The 17253-nt window shown below is 48.3% G+C and overlaps 1 protein-coding gene across 2 annotated transcripts in view; it reads right to left on the reverse strand.

The window, feature by feature from the left end:
* The window catches only part of REXO1 (RNA exonuclease 1 homolog), a 38998-nt gene that overhangs the window by 11966 nt on the left and 9779 nt on the right, over positions 1-17253 (reverse strand). For both annotated transcript variants that reach the window (XM_086767056.1, XM_086767057.1), the window contains exons 2-9: positions 12768-14548; positions 9940-10041; positions 7641-7842; positions 6832-6995; positions 4673-4810; positions 3549-3672; positions 2369-2482; positions 1089-1226 (exon numbers count right to left, since the gene is read on the reverse strand). In XM_086767056.1, coding sequence (XP_086623182.1) covers positions 1089-1226; positions 2369-2482; positions 3549-3672; positions 4673-4810; positions 6832-6995; positions 7641-7842; positions 9940-10041; positions 12768-14548 — 2763 coding nt within the window. The remainder of the gene's footprint in view (positions 1-1088; positions 1227-2368; positions 2483-3548; positions 3673-4672; positions 4811-6831; positions 6996-7640; positions 7843-9939; positions 10042-12767; positions 14549-17253) is intronic.

Raw genomic sequence — 17253 nt, forward strand, 5'->3', positions numbered from 1 at the left:
TAGCGACAGCTTTAGTTAAATAAGAACAAATTCAAAGATCCTGCAACATCTGGAGGAAACTACAGAAACAGAACCAGGAACACGATCTCAGAACTGGATCACGGAGCCGGCCGGTTAACCGGAGAACAGGGCTCTGAGAAATGCAGTACTTGATGGTGTCAATGCAAGAGAGCTTTGGTGCACGTTGCTTCAGCAACCGCAGGACAAATGTAGACACAAGGTGTTAATATGGATGAGCGCTGAACGCACTTCAGCAAGGTCTCTCTGGAGAGATGCTCAGAGGAGCGTGGTGAGACACTTCAAAATATCTCCTAAATACGTGTTTTATCCCCGCTGCACCACTGCTCTGCGACCAAAGTTCAGAAACTTCAGACAGAGGAGGACTCCACCCTATCCTGAGGAAAGCTGGGGGATCATTTTGTCCGGTTGCAAAAAGGACTTTTGGGAACTACTTGACCTCTTGACAGCAAACTGCAACCCAAACCAGCAAGGCATGACCCACTGCAAAACCAGTCTGGCCCAGTGTCAGTCCATGTCCCATTGAAATAGCAGTTCATATGCAGAAAGACACCAAAAAACCCTTCCCCTGGAAGAGCGGAGCATCATCAGATGCTCAATGGGAGCCTCTCTCCAACCGTTTCCCTCACAACACCAAGTGTGACGAGCTTGGAGTCAAAACCTGCGCTGAAGCAAGTTCAAAACACGCGCCCTTGCAGGGGGCGGCCGAAGGCAACCCCACCAATTCCTAATTTCTCGGCAGCAATCAGAAACCTCACTCAGCCTCACTGCCCCACGTGCCACAAACAATAAACCTTGCGTCAAGAGTAACATTCTCGTGCCAAGCAAGCTGAAGGAACTCATTTCTAGAAAGGCAGCGAACTTCTGCAGCCTCCTCCTCTCCTCCGCGACCGGCTGGCCCGCAGAGACAGAGCTCACAGCCAAGGGGACCCATCACAACAGGAGCAAACGGCTCCACACCGAGACCAAGAACATCTCCGTGCACAAAGACCAGCTGCAAGCAAGACAGGCGTCTCCAGTTGTAACGTATCTAGCAAACCCTGCAGAATGAAAGAGCCAGCAGAGCTTACAGTCACTTGTTTTCTTCTCCTCCACAGTGAAGAGGACGGCGCGGCCAGGCTTCTCCGGGTGAGGCATTGGGTAACCGTTTTCCTTCAGCTGCTCCTCGGTCATGAGATATTCCTTCAGGCGCCGGTACAAGGCGGCTCCTGCACACAAAGACAACGGTGAAGCCAGATCACTTAAGTAGGGGCCGTTTCTCTCACCCTTTTTTGCTTTACCAAGCCTCCTGGCAGGGATTCCCGCTGTTTTGAACTCGCTCCCCCTGCCTTGGTTTGGAATTGACAGGGAAATAGGTGTTGGGGCAGTATTTTTCAAGATCTGGACACTGGGTCACAACTTGATTTTTAACCTCTTCAACAACAGTGTTAAGTCTGGAAAACACCACTGAAACAGAATTACTCCAAAGGACCCAGCAGGTCTTTTGTTACCCAGGTGAGACTTCTCCCATTTTAATGTTTTAAACGCTTTCACTGGTGATTTCTAACACAGCCCAAAAAATACCCCCAACGGCCGCCCACAGCCAGCGAAAAAATTAATTACCAGGTTTCTTCTGCTGTTGATTTCAAGCTGCTCGTTCGTTTCACAGCGTAATTATAACTTCCTGCACTCTGCTCAATATCTCTCCTTTCGCCGCTACGTTAAACCCTCCCAATATCGCTGCGTACCCTTTGATGTTGCTCAGCTGAGCTGTACGGGCCCTTTCAAGCTTTCTCCACGTCGATTCCTTCTGCTCCATGGCCTCCCCGTCTCTTCTCTGATCTCCTCAACCATTTGCCTGCATCTCTGGGCAATCAAAATACCCATAGCCAACACGAATAACGCTTGTGGCACAATCCTTTGGCTACGATATGACCTTACTATGACATTTGTGAAGGCAAAAATCAGCCCTGCGGAGCAGATGGGAGTTATTTGTAAGTTTGCCTTCTAATCTGACAGGCACATTGTAAAGCACTGCTTCAGGGCAAGAAAGTTAAAGCGAAATCCAGAAGTAAAAGCCCAAAAGTCAGTAAAATCCAAAACACAAGAGGCAGCTCTGAACGGTTAGTGATGGAACATCAAAGCCACGCGGACCACATCAAGTGAGCATCAACCCAACGCAAGGAAGGCGCTGATCAGAGCGGCGTACCATTCACCGAGTGACTCCGCAGCGCTGTCGCTGCAGCGAGGTAACAACTCGTAACACCAGCCCACAGAGAAATCACACCACTGCCTGCACCAGCAAGATCCTGTTCTTCCCCAGTCCCAGCTATAATTTACAGGTTCCGGCCTCGCAGGAGCGGGGTCTTACCTGTTAAATCCTCCGCTCTCAAGCTCCCTGACCGGTTTAGAGTAAAGCTTGTCTTAGCAGCGAGCTTTCCTCCCAGCACAGCTTCATGGGACACCACTTTCTTGTTACTTGTCTCTGCAGGGAGAAGAGGGAAGAAGCAAAACAGGACAGAGATCAGGCACCCAGCTGAGTAACAGAAAGCGACTTCAGTCCTAGAGCTTGGGGCACCACCCATTGGCACGAGGAGGACTGCATTTATCCCCTTGAATTCCTCCTCTGCTCCCAAAATTGGCACATGTGAGGTGGTGGCCTGGCATTTTCACTCCACAGCAACTTTTTTTTTTTTTAATGGCAGCAAGGAGAGTTGTACAGTTTCCCTGGAAACTCTGGTAGCTCTACTTGCTCACCCTGCGCAGCAAGTCCTCCTGCTGACCAAAAGCAAGAGAGGACCAAGCGCAGAAGCAGCTCGACCCACTTGTGTGATTTCGGTGACAGGATCACCCACTCACAGCGAGCAGCTTGGTTGGCAGCTCCCTGCAGACCAGACTCCCACACTGAATCTTTCAATTTCTTTCAGAAAGGAGCTTCAGAGCTCTAGAATACGCTCAGCACATCGGATAATGGCAGACAGGTGCTTTTTCCTCATCATTAACCAGCAGCCCTCTCCTAAAGACCAGCCTCCCAAGTTCAGCCGCTCTGACTAATGGCCACGAAGGTAATGAAGACAGAGGGGAGAAAGGGAAGAGACCAGGAAAAAAAAAAATTCAAAAGAACAGCACAAATTGATTGTTTAATGTACCCTCTCGAGAGCCAATAATGAAATGTCTTAACCCTCTTCGTTTCTCTCTTGAAGCTTAATGTGTGTAACAGATTTCTGCGGTGATGGACGAGTCTATCACTTTGAAGGCATCATGTGAAAGTTACTCCATTAGCGGGGCTTTTCATTTTAAAGAACTTGTGCTAAAAAAAAAAAATCCATGTGGCATTATCTCCATTTAGGTTCAGACAGCCAACAAAGCATTGCAGGACTTGCCTCTTGAAGGCCCATTAAAGCTTGCCAGGCTATAAAAAGCTAACTGGAGTTGTTTGCCTTTCACCATAATGCTTCTGAGAAATGGGTCTGTCTTTTCAAACAAGCTCCTCTCCACGGCTTCTAATCCAAGCAGGGCTCCGATTATTAAACCACAAACGTGGTACGTACTGTTCGTACTGGACGGGGAATTGGGCACTAGGCTTCGGAGCTTCTTTAGGGTGTTCACTGCCACGTTCAGGTAGATGTTGCGACTGGTGCTACGTTCGTAAGCCACCTTCTCTTCTGACAGAGCCTGCAAACAACGCAATTCGTTACTACGCACTCTCTTGCCACTGCTGCTTTTGGAGGAAAGAAATGTTTGGCTCTTAAAATACAGAATTCAAGTAGGATAGCAAATAAAATTGCCTGTCAAGGAATCAAGTAGTAGAGTGGAGCGTGGCACAAATATATACCACTTCTGGAGTCTGATTATGTGACTAAGAGAACAAAATATATATATATTTTAAGCAAAGTGCTGGAAGAAGCATTTTCATGTGAAACCTTCCCTGACAGGTTAACAAAGCCGTTCTGGAACTCCCTGGGAAAAGCTGGTTTCCCCACTTCGTTGGCAGAGCAAGATCTTAACTGGCAAGAAAAGTAAGTTTGGCAAATGGCCACTCCTTGGATGCAACGGGAACGTTCTCCCTAGGGAGATCTGAAGGTGAAATCCCACAAAGAAATCCTCGTGGCATCTGCTTTGGTTACAAAACACACCGCACAACATCCTGTATTTACCCAACTAACATTAACGGCCAAATTTTTCCAATAAAACACATTACTTTGTCAACTCTGCTTTGGAAATCTTACTGTATCATTCCCTACTGCTACAAGGCTCCTCAAAAGCCTCACAAGTCACAAGCAGCAAGTTTTATCAATTACATCTCTCTCAAACTCTTACCTCTGCTGAACACTTAGATTCCAGGAGGTGTTTTGCTGCTGTACCAGAGCAAAACCAAAAAAAAAAATTAAAATAAAATTGTATCCAGCTTGACCATGATGCACATTTCCCTACGTCCCTCTTCTGGGGTTATTAAGAAGATGGCACGTGCTTTCCGAATGAAGGGAAAGATCTGATTTCCTACTGGAAACCTCCACTGCTGTCCAGTCTGGGATTATTTAAAACCAGTTTCTCTACAGAATTCTATGTGGACAGGACAATTTTCTGGGTTTGCTGCAATTTTAGGAGGTTTTGCCAAGGCAGAGGATGCCATTCTCTGCTGCAGAGTTTATTGATAAGAAGCTTGAGTACAAACCTTGTCAAAGGCTTCCTGGGAGGAGGAGCAGAACTTCAGGCACTCATCAATGAAGAGGTTGAGATATCTTTGACGAATGTTTGTTGGGACTTTAGCACCAAATTCTGTGGGAATAACAGGCCTCTGTAAGCTGGCGCTCTAGAGGTGAGACAGAGAGAGACAGAAAGGCTATTCAGGGTTTAAAGTTTGTTGCTTCGAGACTCTCGGATTTCCTGCCGCGTTATTAATAGTGGCATGACTTCCTTTCTGAAAATCTGCCCAAAGTTAAACACAACACGCATCATTTTTCATCCTAAAAACACCACTTGGAGCTTTCGTGCCACCTTCAGGATTTGAATTACTCCAAAAAACAACCGCGTTTCGTTACGCAACTCATCCAGCAGCCAAGGACTCCCAGTGGCCTCCGCCACAACGCTGTATTTCCAAACCCAAGCATTCCAGACCACGAAAACGATGACATTTCCGTTAGGAGATTCAAGATTAGCACGGCACTGAGCACCACGCTCAGAGACGTGAGGACCGCACCGGTTACGTGCGCGGCAGACGTGGTTTTCTTTCTGTACCCTGGCTGTGACAAGAGAACCAGAGGCCCGCTCCTGCCAGGCTGGCAGCCAGCTAAACCATCACACTTTCTGTGAGATTCCTTCCCTTTTTAATGCCAACCATGATGCTCCTGAAAGGATTTCTCCCTCAAATTGAATGACATCTTTATGCACGTTGGACTGAGTTACGACCTACCACTGCACTTTTCCATTTAACACCAGTTTATCTGCCAAATCAACACAATTTGCCTCTTTTTTGGAGAGGAAACCACATGTTCACCTCTAAAGCACCCAATTGTGTTGTCAGGCTTTCTCCACCACACTCAAGAGATATCCATCACCCAAACCATCTGCCGCAAGCTGTACCAAAGAGCTCTACAAAATATACAAGCATGCTCAAAGGGGAGCAAACTGGTCCTGTCTCAATGGGAAGAGCACTCATTTTCCTCAAGAGACTCCCACTTTGATGCCCCATTCAAGGGGATTTGGTTCTTTTCACTCCACACACATTTTTTTTCTCAGCCTCTAATATGATTTCCTTAAGCACCTCTAACACTGGTAAATATTTCATCCTTTCAGTCATTTCTGTCATCTTCCAGCTTCAAGTTATGTGTTCTCCAGGGAGACCATAGAGCAGCCTCCCAGTGCCCAAAGGGGGCTGCAGGAAAGGTGGGGAGAGACTCTTCAGCAGGGCCTGGTGTGACAGGACGAGGGGTGATGGTTTCAAAACAGAGGAAGGCAGATTTAGATCAGATATTAGGGAAAAATTTTTACACTGAGGGTGGTGGAGCACTGTCCCAGGTTGCCCAGAGAGGCGGTGGATGCCCCATCCCTGGAAACGTTCCAGGCCAGGTTGGCCGGGGCTGTGAGCAACCTGATCCGGTTGGAGATGTCCCTGCTCCTGGCAGGGGGGTTGGGCTGGGTGGGCTTTACAGGGCCCTTCCCACCCAAACCATTCTACAATATCTTTCATCAAGTCCTGGCACTAACCACATTCCTTGCCATCCACACACCGTTATGTGAGGAACTCGATTCTGAATTTTCTGAGGGGTACCATGTTCCCCAGTGCTCATGGGGAAGGGAAGGACTTCTTTGCTGAGGAATTCATAGCCAAAGTAGCCAAAAGCTAGGCAGGTATCCCAGGAGGAAAAAAAAAATAAATAAAGATAGTTTTCCCCCAAATATTAACGCAGCATGAAGTTTAAATGAGCACTTTTTAACTTTATGGGACATTATTCATAACCACCTTCCTCAGCACGGCCCACAAAGCCCAGGAAGGGCATTAATCCCGTCGTGGCACGCGAGAGGCTCCAGGTCCCTGACACAAACCGCTACACCCCTAGCCAGACAGCACACCAGAAGACTCAAACTGAAGATGAGCGATCAATATTCCAACAGATCAGAGCAGCACTTAAGTATTTCTATCTTTTAAGCTCCTGCCCCTCAAGTGTTTAATTTTTTATACAATGCTGTCGAGGAAAACCACAGGAAGAAACAAACCCATTTAATCAACCTCATCAAAACACCGCTCTTCAGAGAGCGCCACGTTTGGAGCAGCATGGTTAAACACACTGCCCTCAACGGGGAACAACCAGGAAGAAATCCCATTTCTCTTACCTGTAAGGAGGGAACGTGCGCTATCCTCTTCGGCACGACGGTGCTGGTGGTCTTTGAAGCCATTCCAGCTAAGGTGCAAGCCTTCAGAGAAACGGTGGGCACTTCGGAGTCATTGGAAGGTGTGACACTCCTGCCAGCAGCAGTTGTTTTACTACTCATGAGGCCTGCAAGAAACAGAAAACATATTTAGATAAAAAACCTACCACCGGGCTTCAAGTTGTCAGATGAACTTACTATAAAAGGCCAAAGCTGCAAGTTGTGATTTTTTGGAATGGAAGCCTCCCAAGGGATATAAATTGGGTAATTTGACCACCTTCCAGGCAAGGATGAAGGAACCTTCGTGCCTCATTTTCTGTTTGTTTTGGGGTAACTGAGTCAGCAGAGCTTAAAGAGGTAACCCTGTCAGCCACAACTGCCCATCACGTCAGCTCTGAGTCCTTCCAACTACAAAGGGATACCAAGGAGCACTAATTAGCACTTCTCTCCTGTTCTGTCACCTCTGAAGGCTGGAATGGAAGACGAATGAGGAGCAAACACACTCCAAGGAGGGAGTGGTAAAAGAACAGGATGAAGTAAGACAGACGGGGGCAACGGGGCTATAAGTCTAGTCTGTTGCTTTTCAGAACAGGATGGAGTTTCTCAGGAGAAGGACCTTCCACGGGTCGCTATCAGCACAGATTCAGGTCATAGCCAACGCTACGCATCTCCTGATAGTTTCACATCTGCTCGGGAGAAGATTAAACAGAAGGCAGTGTCCTTTAGCAGGTGGGAGGACAGGACAGCACTCAAAAATAACACCGCTGGCTTACTTTGTTTGGCTGCCGCGGCAAGGGCAACATTTGGCACGTGAGCAATCCTCTTCTTTTCTCCTGGCAAAGAAAGAGAGGCCTTTTGAACGGCCACAGCCAGCTGTGCCGCCTGCTGCTGAGCCAGCTGGATCCTCTGGTAACAGACCTCCTGAGCCGTGGGGGGACGGTACGGCCGGACGACGGGCTTGCTCGGGACCTCCGCCTGCGCAGACAAAAAGTTTGATAGCCAGCACGCTCGCCTGCTCAATCGCCACACTCTGGCTTCCCTTCACCCAAGAAAGGGCTCTCTTCCTCAGCCCCTCTCTGTTAGCAAAGACAGGGTTTTGAGAGAAGATCCCAACCATCCTCCAGAACAAAATATTTAATCATCCACTAAAAAAAAATACATTAATGATTCACCCATAGACAAGGCCTCCCAGTGCTCTGGCACGTTCCTAAATTGGTCGGTGGTATCTGAACTGCTTGTTTAATGGCACAATGCTCCCCACCGCCGTGCCTAATGCACTTCTGGGCTCTTGTCTGCTTCTTTAGTTTATATTGCAACGAAAAAGTGCCCAACCACTCTCCGTTTGCTACGCGATGCTGAGTTTTACAGCACTCTCCATGCTGAAGAACCAGTGCCACCTACCCTTGCATGACAGCAGCTCCCCACCTCTCGGCAGCCTTGTTTGAGGTCTCTAGTTCCTGTAACTACTTTGAAGTCTCACGTATATGTATTTCTGGGATTAGAGCATTACAGAAATTGAGGTCTGAATTTTAAACCGGCTCTGCGCCTGCCTGCTTCTGGAGGCATTTTTCTGCTTCAGCCATTACCGGCTCAAACAAGTTACACACGCATTTTCTTTGATGTCCAAATGCAGGTTGCAGGAAAGGTGCCAGAAATGATGTCAGCAAAGAGAGAAGTTTTCTAGCAGCATAAGCACAAGAGAAGCAGTAGTACGAAACCTTGGCAATCTGAGAAACAAGCCTTCCCTCCTGAACTGTCTTCAGAGAAGGGTGCACTCGCACAGCCCGAGGGCAACGCAGTGTTTCTGAGACCGCAAATGGGGGGCAAGCCGGCACCTCCTTCATTCCTGCTCTCTGATGCTGACACCAGCTTCTGGACAGTGCAGTCAGCCATTAAATGCTAATTACAGACTTCCCAGGAGGACAGGACACTCATTTTCTGCCTCACCTTCAATTCCTTCGGCCCTGGCAGCTAAACTGGAACTCAGCTCCCTCCCCTTCTGCTTGCTCAGTCCTTGAGCTACAAATCACAAGCAAGACCGAGCAAATATTCGACTTGGAGCGACATGGCAAAGCACCAGCAGCAGTTCAGGTCTCCCAGCACCTCCTGAACAGACTCAGCAGCAGCAGCAGTGCCGAGCCGAGTGACTCCAGGCAACGCGCGTCGTGGCGCGTGCGCGCGGCAGCTGCCGCCGAGCGCGTCGGATCGGCTCTGTTTGCCCGTGCAATGGCTGTGCTGGAGCTCACGTCTTTGGAAAGCGTTTTGGGATCAGCTGTCACATGAAGAAAACGTATTTCAAGATTCGTACCTGTCTAAAAGGCACCTATTTACAATAAATATTTGAGCTAATGAATTTCCAACCCATTTGCTTCGGTCTCTTATCTCTTTGCTCTGGAAGCAAGGACCCTTATCAAAACACATGAACTGGCTGAAGATATGTAGGCAAATAAAAAGCATTGTATTGACCTCAGGGCTTCAAATTATTGAAAGCAAAGGAACCTTTTCTAGGCAGAGAGGAGAGGAAGAACAATTAATTTGGACTACCCAGCTCAAATCAGCGCTTCAGTCTCCACTCGTAGCCTGCTGGAACATAAAACTGACTAATCTGTGCTCAGCACCTGAGGGAAACACATTAAGCCCTCAGACAAAACAGGAATTCAAATCCCAATGAGAAAGAAAGAATAAAATGAGAACATCTCAAAGAAAAGCACCATCAGATAGACCGACCTTGCGTCCAGCTAATTTTTATCTGATTGAACGAAGCTATACTGTAGAAAAATGAACGCCCCCAGCTATCCCAACGAGTCACAAGGAGCAGAATCCATTTACGGTTCCGCAGCTTGGGTTTATGAAAGTTTATCAGCGTTCTGCTGCCGTTTGTAATGGGTGCCTAACCACATTTTTCAGAAATCAGAAAAGGGAGGAAAGAAATCCAACACAGATGGATTCCAGTGCAAACAACTCACATCCTACTGCCTGAACCTGGGGCTGCATCATCTTCCAGTGTTGTAACAGGACAGAAAATCCTCGATTCAGATTATCTAAACTTTTGCTCCTAACAGCGGCACTTACATTTCCTTGTTTGACAAGATGAGAGATCCTTCTTTTTTGGCCAGGAAACAAGGTAGTTAAATTATCTTCTGTCTTTTCTTCATTTCCCTCCTCTTTGGATAGCTGGAAAACAAAAGAACAAGCTTCCAGAACGGAAAAGGCTTGGAGATCTCTCTCAACGAGATCTGAAAAGCCTCCTTTTGGGTTAACAGAAACCTGCTTTTGACCCCCAGAGCCACCACCGAGGCCAACGAACAGCAGCATGACGGTTCCCACCCCAGCAGTCCCTCCACGAGCTGTGCGCTGGGCGGCATCGGCACGATTCGGGACAGCCCTTACCCTGAACGCCCTTCTCCTGCCACACACCTCGCGTTATTCAAATCCAGGGGGGGCTGGTGGGGTTTGTTAGGTAAGAACTTGGGAGCTGACTCATTTCTGCCCTTGCACGCCTGGAAAACCTGCTCAACACCAAAGCACGGTGCCTGCGCTCCACGTTTACGGAAACATTTCTCTGTGGTTTTGTCCACAGCCGTATCCCAGGTGACACGGCTGTACAGCCAGAAAGCCAGGAGGAAGTAACAGGAAAAAAAAACAACCAAACAAACAACACTCCACTTTCAAATCTTCTTTGAAATCGTCTCAGCTGTTCATTTCTACAAAACACTTTGCAATTTGATTTTTCAAAACTCTACCTGCTCTCCAGTCCATCTTGCTTTCCGGTTTCCCACGTAGCCCCTGGCCAAGGTGTGAGCAGAGACGAGCCTGACAATCCCTTCAAAACCCAGTGACAAGAGCCGAAGGCTGGATTTGGAGATGAGCTCAGACTCCGCTTAAGCTGAGCTTGCGTCCATCACCCTGGATGAGCGCTTCACACCGAATCACTCCGCTCTAGGAACTCTGTAAGCCTGTTCATTTAGTTCCGTGCCTAATAAACTCTCTGGAAAGCGATGCTTCCCAGCGGAAAAGCACTGCGCTGCCCACACATACCTTCGCTCTGGCCCAGCATGTTCCCGAGACCAAACACCGTCGACAAAATTATTCCTCAAAGAGAAAAACTCCCTGCGATCCATCCCACGCAGCAGGGACGCAGGCAGCTACTTACAAACACCTACCTGGTGAAGAGGGGCCCCTCCGCCGCAATGCTTCCTCCTCCCTTTCCAGAAAAGGGAGGAAATTAAAATTTTACCGCGAGGATGCAAGGTAAAGCACGTGCAAAGGAAACGCACATGGCCGCTGACAGCTGAACGTTGCCGCCTCACGCCAGCATTAACGCTTTGCGGCGAGCGGCAGCCCCTGTTCAGGGCTTTCCGAGCTCAGCCCAGTTTGGATCATCAAAGCGCTAAATGGGTGAGTTTTTCCACCATAGATTGCGGGTCTTTATACTATTTTCACTTAAACTGAGCAATTTGAAGAAAGGAAGCTAAAAATAATAATGAATCCCCGTACCGCAGATCCCGGCTCACTTTGTCCTCTTCACTAATGGAGGAATTTTCTTGACGGCCACTTCACCCACCCAACTAACAAAAGCCTGGAAACCAGCACCAATTCCCGACGGCATTTTTGGAACAAAAGTCAACAACCAGCCATCCCCAGAGGCACTGGCTGTCCGCCACGCAGTCGCGCGGTTCCTGCTGCGCTCGCCCTGCCCCTCTTTCAGATCAGTAATTCCTTCGGTACCGCCTGTCCCCCAGCACACAGAGGGCACCTGATTTTGTCACCTTGCCCCCAGTAAGCCTCCCAGGAAACACAGCTGACCCAGTGACCCCAGCGCCTCCGCACTGGGGTCTGATGTCCCAGACGGATAACACCTGAGACAGGTTTGGGGTATTTTCTCAATGTTGTCAAATTTGTCATCTTTTTCTTCTTTTTAAAGCTCTTTCCAATCCAATTCCCCGAACACTCACACCATACGAAAGCAAAATCACCCCCACCAGTAAAGCTGGGCGTGGCAGGCTGGACAGTGAGTCCATGATCCTGCCCTCGGCAGGGAGCCGCTCCCACGCTCCAGGGTGTGCTCCTGCTGCCCAGTCGAGCTCGGATGTCGAAGATGAAGGAGGTGTTTCAGCAGTTCCTGTCTCCCTACCTCAGAAGCTGTTGGAGGATCACTGCCAGCAGCTGCTTTCTAACCTTTTCCACTTGTTCCGCTCTATTTCCATCTTCAAAACCTCTGGTTCCTCTGAGGACCACCTCACAGCCACTGGCAGAAGCCTTTTTACATAAATGCTGTCTTTTCACCTCCTTGCTCTGAAACCTCTTGCATCTTTTAAAGAAATTTTACTCTCCCTTTCTTATCTGCACCACCTACGAGGTATGCAGAGATCCTCCAGTGCCAACTGCATGGACTCACCTGCACCAACACATTGTCCTGGTTCTACCCGCTGCTACATTCCTTAAACTACGAAGCAACAAGAAGGCATCGCCCACATTAGCAAACTTGGATTAGCTTCGAAACACGGACAACGTACCCTCTGAAGCCTTTTCTCCAGGCATTCAGGCCAGATGGAGACAGAAGAAACTCACTGGGGCTTTGAGCAACCTGGTCTAGCAGAAGGGGTTGGACTAGATCATCTTTAAGGTCCCTTCCAACCCAAACCATTCTGTGATAGCCCGGAAACCTAAAGGTCTTCCACACAAAATCTTTACATCTCACAACAGCTTTCAGTCCAGCAGGTAAATTCAGGTGCAGACCCTTCAAAGCTCTCAGTCATGACAAGAATGAGATTCTTCAGACGTACAGTCTCCCTCTGAAGCCCTCTTCAGCTACCTGAAGTAAGCAAACACCACCAAACTCAACCACGATCCTCTCACATTGAGACGCGAGAGACCCAACTGACCCAAACCAGCATTACCTGTTTCCCCAGCCTTCCCTTGTCTTCGGTTTTCACATCTGTAGATTCATTAAAAATCCTGAGACACTCTTCCATTGGGTCTGACTCAAAGTCCAGGTCTTTCTCAAGGATGGAATAATCAATGTCATCAGATGTTGAGGAAGATGATGACGACTTTGACAATTTAGAGCGCTTCACTTTCTTTGTCCCTTCATTTTCACTCTCGGAGTCTGAACCACAGCCATCACCATCCGAGTCCGAGCTCACATCAAGTAACGTGGACAGCAAAGGCCGGCCTTTGTCATCATCATCTCCACTCTCATCGCCAAACAGGTCAACGTGACTCAAACTCTGCTTCCGACCCTTCTTTGGATCTCCTTTTTCTGTAGAACCAACCTTTTCTTTCTTTCGCTCCACTGCTGGACTCTTGCTCCCTTTCTCTTTGTTTTTCCGACCAGAGATTTCCTTACCATTTTTCACATCAGCTGTTTTCAGCTTGGAGTCTTTCTTGCTGCTCCCCAGCTTCTCCATACTGGAGCCTTTGACAGCATCCTCACTCTTGCTTTTCCCTGAACTACTGCTGGTGGACTTGGATTTTTCTTTCTTAACGCCATCCACTTTTTCTGACTTCTGTTTTTCAAGTTTCTTTAAATTCCCATCAGTTTTCACTTTGACGCTTTTATCTTTGCAGTTTTTGTCTTCGTTCTTGGTTTTTAACTTTTCCTCTTTCTTCGGCACTTTGTCTTTTTCTGTATTTTTGCTTTTCTCCTTCTTACCACCCTCACTGAGCCCAGATGTTTTACTAACATCTGATTTCTTCCTTTTTGTTTTGTCTTTTGAGTCTTTGTTTTTATTTTCGATTTCCTGGTCGTTCTTACCAGAATACGATTTTGTTGCTTTTGCATTCCTGTCTGATAAGTTCTTGGCAAGGTTCTTCTGTGAACTTGGAAGGTCTTCCACGCCATGTTGCGCCAACGCTTCCTTGCTCTCCTGGGAAGTCAAATCCTGCAGTTTGGTGCCCTGTTCTTTGTTGGATAACCCATCGTTTGATTCACTTTCAGAACCAGCTTTTGATTGCGAACTAACAGAAGTCGGCTTGTATTCCACATCAGCCTCATCTTCAGAGGAAGAGAACCTGGCACACACTTCGTAGTCATCGGGTACTTCACAGAGCTTCTTCCGCGACGGAGAATAAGATTCCTCGTAACCAGACACCCTACCCCTCTTAGAGCCCTTCGGCTCCTTCGTTGTGGCTTTGCTCAAAAGCCTGGCTGAGTAATTTGAAAGCGGGTCATATTCCAAGTCCGTGGAAGGCTTAGAGTCATCGATCACATATTTGTTGTTAGTGACAGCGCTACCGTATTTTTTATTCTGTACTACAGCCTTGGGAACGTATTCCAGTGCGCTACCTTTAGATCGCGAAGTATCCAAAGTGTATTTGCTCGACTGGCTAGCAGCAGCGAGAGGCGTAGGGTTGTAGTCTGAGTTATTACTAAAGTTGTAGCTCCCTGGATTATATCCTAAAGAAGTAAACGAATCATTTTGTGTCCCAGTAGCTGACACGGGTGTATTCAAAATGAGGGAGGAGGCCTCCGAAGTGCTGAACTCCTTTGTCGTTTCTAGCAGCTCCTCATACTTTTTCTGCTCTCTCTCCACTTCGTTTTTCACCGCCTCGATGGCCTTGTTGACCAGCTCCAGCTCCAGAATACCGGGTGTCACATCTGTAATGTCAGACAAAGCGCTGTCCTCCACCTCCAGCGAGGGCCTCGGAAGCTCTGGATTGTAGGGATCGTAGCCTCGTTCTGTAAAAAAGAAGGAAAAAAGAATTTACTGCCAGCAATTCAGGGAAAAATTTCTTTGGTGCAAAATTTCAAACAGGTCTTTTTAAGGTCTGCTCTCGTCAAAACCCAACACTGAAAGACGCCACCAGAAGCCACGCTCTTGTCACCACAGAAGATGGCTATCGAAAGCCGTCAGTACCGTTCTCTGGCCAGGATTCCAGTCGGAAAACTGTGAATTAGGTTCTCATTTATCAACACCAACCCCAAAGCTGCCTGAAAGCCTCCAGTATTCCTCAGAGTTCAGTATTTCTCATGGCAGCTGCAGGAAAATCAGTCTTATTTGGACTGACAGACTGAGCGCTGCTGAGAAGAAAAAACTACAGGTACAACGGCAACACAACCCAACCGCACAGAGCAACCAGCAAGGCAGGACCATTAAACACCCAGAACTCCAGTCAGATATTTGTCTTTTCAGACAAGTCCCTTCGGTGGCCTCTCTCACGCAGGCATTTCATAGAATCACAGGATGGTTTGGGTTGGAAGGGACCTGTAAAGCCCACCCAGCCCAACCCCCCTGCCAGGAGCAGGGACATCTCCAACCGGATCAGGTTGCTCAGAGCCCCGGCCAACCTGGCCTGGAATGTTTCCAGGGATGGGGCATCCACCGCCTCTCTGGGCAACCTGGGACAGTGCTCCACCACCCTCAGTGTAGAAAATACTTTCCTTATATCAGGTCTGAATCTGCCTCCCTCTATTTTGAAACCATCACCCCTCGTCCTGTCACACCAGGCCCTGCTGAAGAGTCTCTCCCCACCTTTCCTGCAGCCCCCTTTGGGCACTGGGAGCCGCTCTCAGGTCTCCCCGGAGCCTCCTCTTCTCCAGGCTGAACAGCCCCAGCTCTCCCAGCCTGGCCTCACAGCAGAGCTGCTCCAGCCCCCTCATCATCTGCGTGGCCTCCTCTGGACCCTCTCCAACAGCTCCATGTCCTTCTGATGTTGGGGGCTCCAGAGCTGGACGCAGCGCTGCAAGGGGGTCTCACCAGAGCAGAGCAGAGGGGCAGAATCCCCTCCCTCCACCTGCTGCCCACGCTGCTGGGGGTGCAGCCCAGGATGGCGTTGGCCTTCCGGGCTGCAAGGGTGCATTGCTGGCTCACGTTGAGCTTCTTGTTCACCAGCACCCCCAAGTCCTTCTCCTCAGGGCTGCTCTCCATCCATTCCCCGCCCAGCCTGGATTTGTGCCTGGAATTGCCATGACCCACGTGCAGGACCTTGCACTTGGCCTGGCTGAACTTCATGAGGTTTGCACGGGCCCACTTCCCCAACCTTTCAAGGTCCCTCTGGATGGCATCCCTCCCTAATTCTAGGACTACGAACAAACATGCTTTGACCATGCTGCACGGCTCTTCCAAGCCAGCTCTACAGGAGAGCTTTTGGTGAGCGATGGTCCACTCTGCAGAACTATGTGGAAATGCCAAAGCAACCCATTCAAGGGACAACTTACAACTGGAGAGTCCGTTACAGTTCACCCTGTAATGTTCGTCGTGAAAAGGACAAAGAACAAGCAGGAAGATAGCTTCACCTGGAAAAACGGGAATAGTAGCAGAGGAGCCAGCAATAAAGACGACTGCATTTAGCAAGCTAACAGAAGCTCCAGGTAAGCTAACGGCTGCCTTTTCACTCTGAACAGGTTTCAATCTGTGTTGTATCGCAGCGTCTCTGGATGCTGCTATTCCCAAGGACCTTTGTGTTCTTTGCTAGAAGGACAGCAGTAAAACTGGCTTTCCAACATCGTTATGTAGAAGAACAAAACAATAAGCAGCGAGATAAGATATAGGAAAAGAACTCAACGTCTCCGGTCTAACACGATGAGATAATTTCTTGTAACGGCCAGAAATAAGCAGTGTTTACAGGAGTCCTTTCGACCATTCTCACAAGAATCTCACAAAAATCTTGGGATTTTTTTTTTTTGGAGAGGATCCATGAAGGCACAGCTCCCTTTGTTAACAAGAAAAGAACCGTCTAGCAGTCAGCAGCACTGGCTTCCAGGCGCGCAGAATAACAGAGACTGGGTTCAAACAAAGGCACTGGTTTCATAAAATGCTTTTTACCCCCTTGGGTTTGCAAGTTTTATTTCCAAACCAATTAGCTGCTGATTGAGCAGGGACTCTTGGCAATTGCAGCACGATGTCACCAGCTTCCAAAGGACAGCGTGAGCTGCGCTCAGGACCAGAAACGTGGGGGAAAAGGAACAAGGTGATGTGTTTCTGTAACTAGCTCCCCCTCCACCTATTGCAAAATGCTTTACGGTCAAGAGACAAAGAGCATTTCCAAAACCAGCGTCTGCTCTTCCCCATTACCACACCCACCACTCTGCGAAGCACCAGCTCCATACTGGGAGAGAAGACCAGTGTGGTGAAGCCTGGAGGAGCCAGCTACTACCCTCTAACTCAAGACGGAGAGCTAAAATTTAGCACAAGCATTGTTAGGGGAGCAGCTGAGGGCCTGGTAATTTGTGCAGAGATAAGTATTGGGTGGCTTATAATCAGAGGTGAGAACAAAGAGCTGGGATCTAAAGACTTGCCAAAATAAAAAAAATAAGAAAAAAAAGAAAAAACACACTGCCATACACACACAAACAAAAACCAAACCCAGACTACACAAAAGATATTTTGTCGGTGCAGAAAAACTATTTTAAATAGATCGAGATACAGAGAAAGTCAAAGACAA

This window comes from Chlamydotis macqueenii, chromosome 26 (genome assembly GCF_036417535.1).
Source record: "Chlamydotis macqueenii isolate bChlMac1 chromosome 26, bChlMac1.mat, whole genome shotgun sequence".
Taxonomy (NCBI): domain Eukaryota; kingdom Metazoa; phylum Chordata; class Aves; order Otidiformes; family Otididae; genus Chlamydotis; species Chlamydotis macqueenii.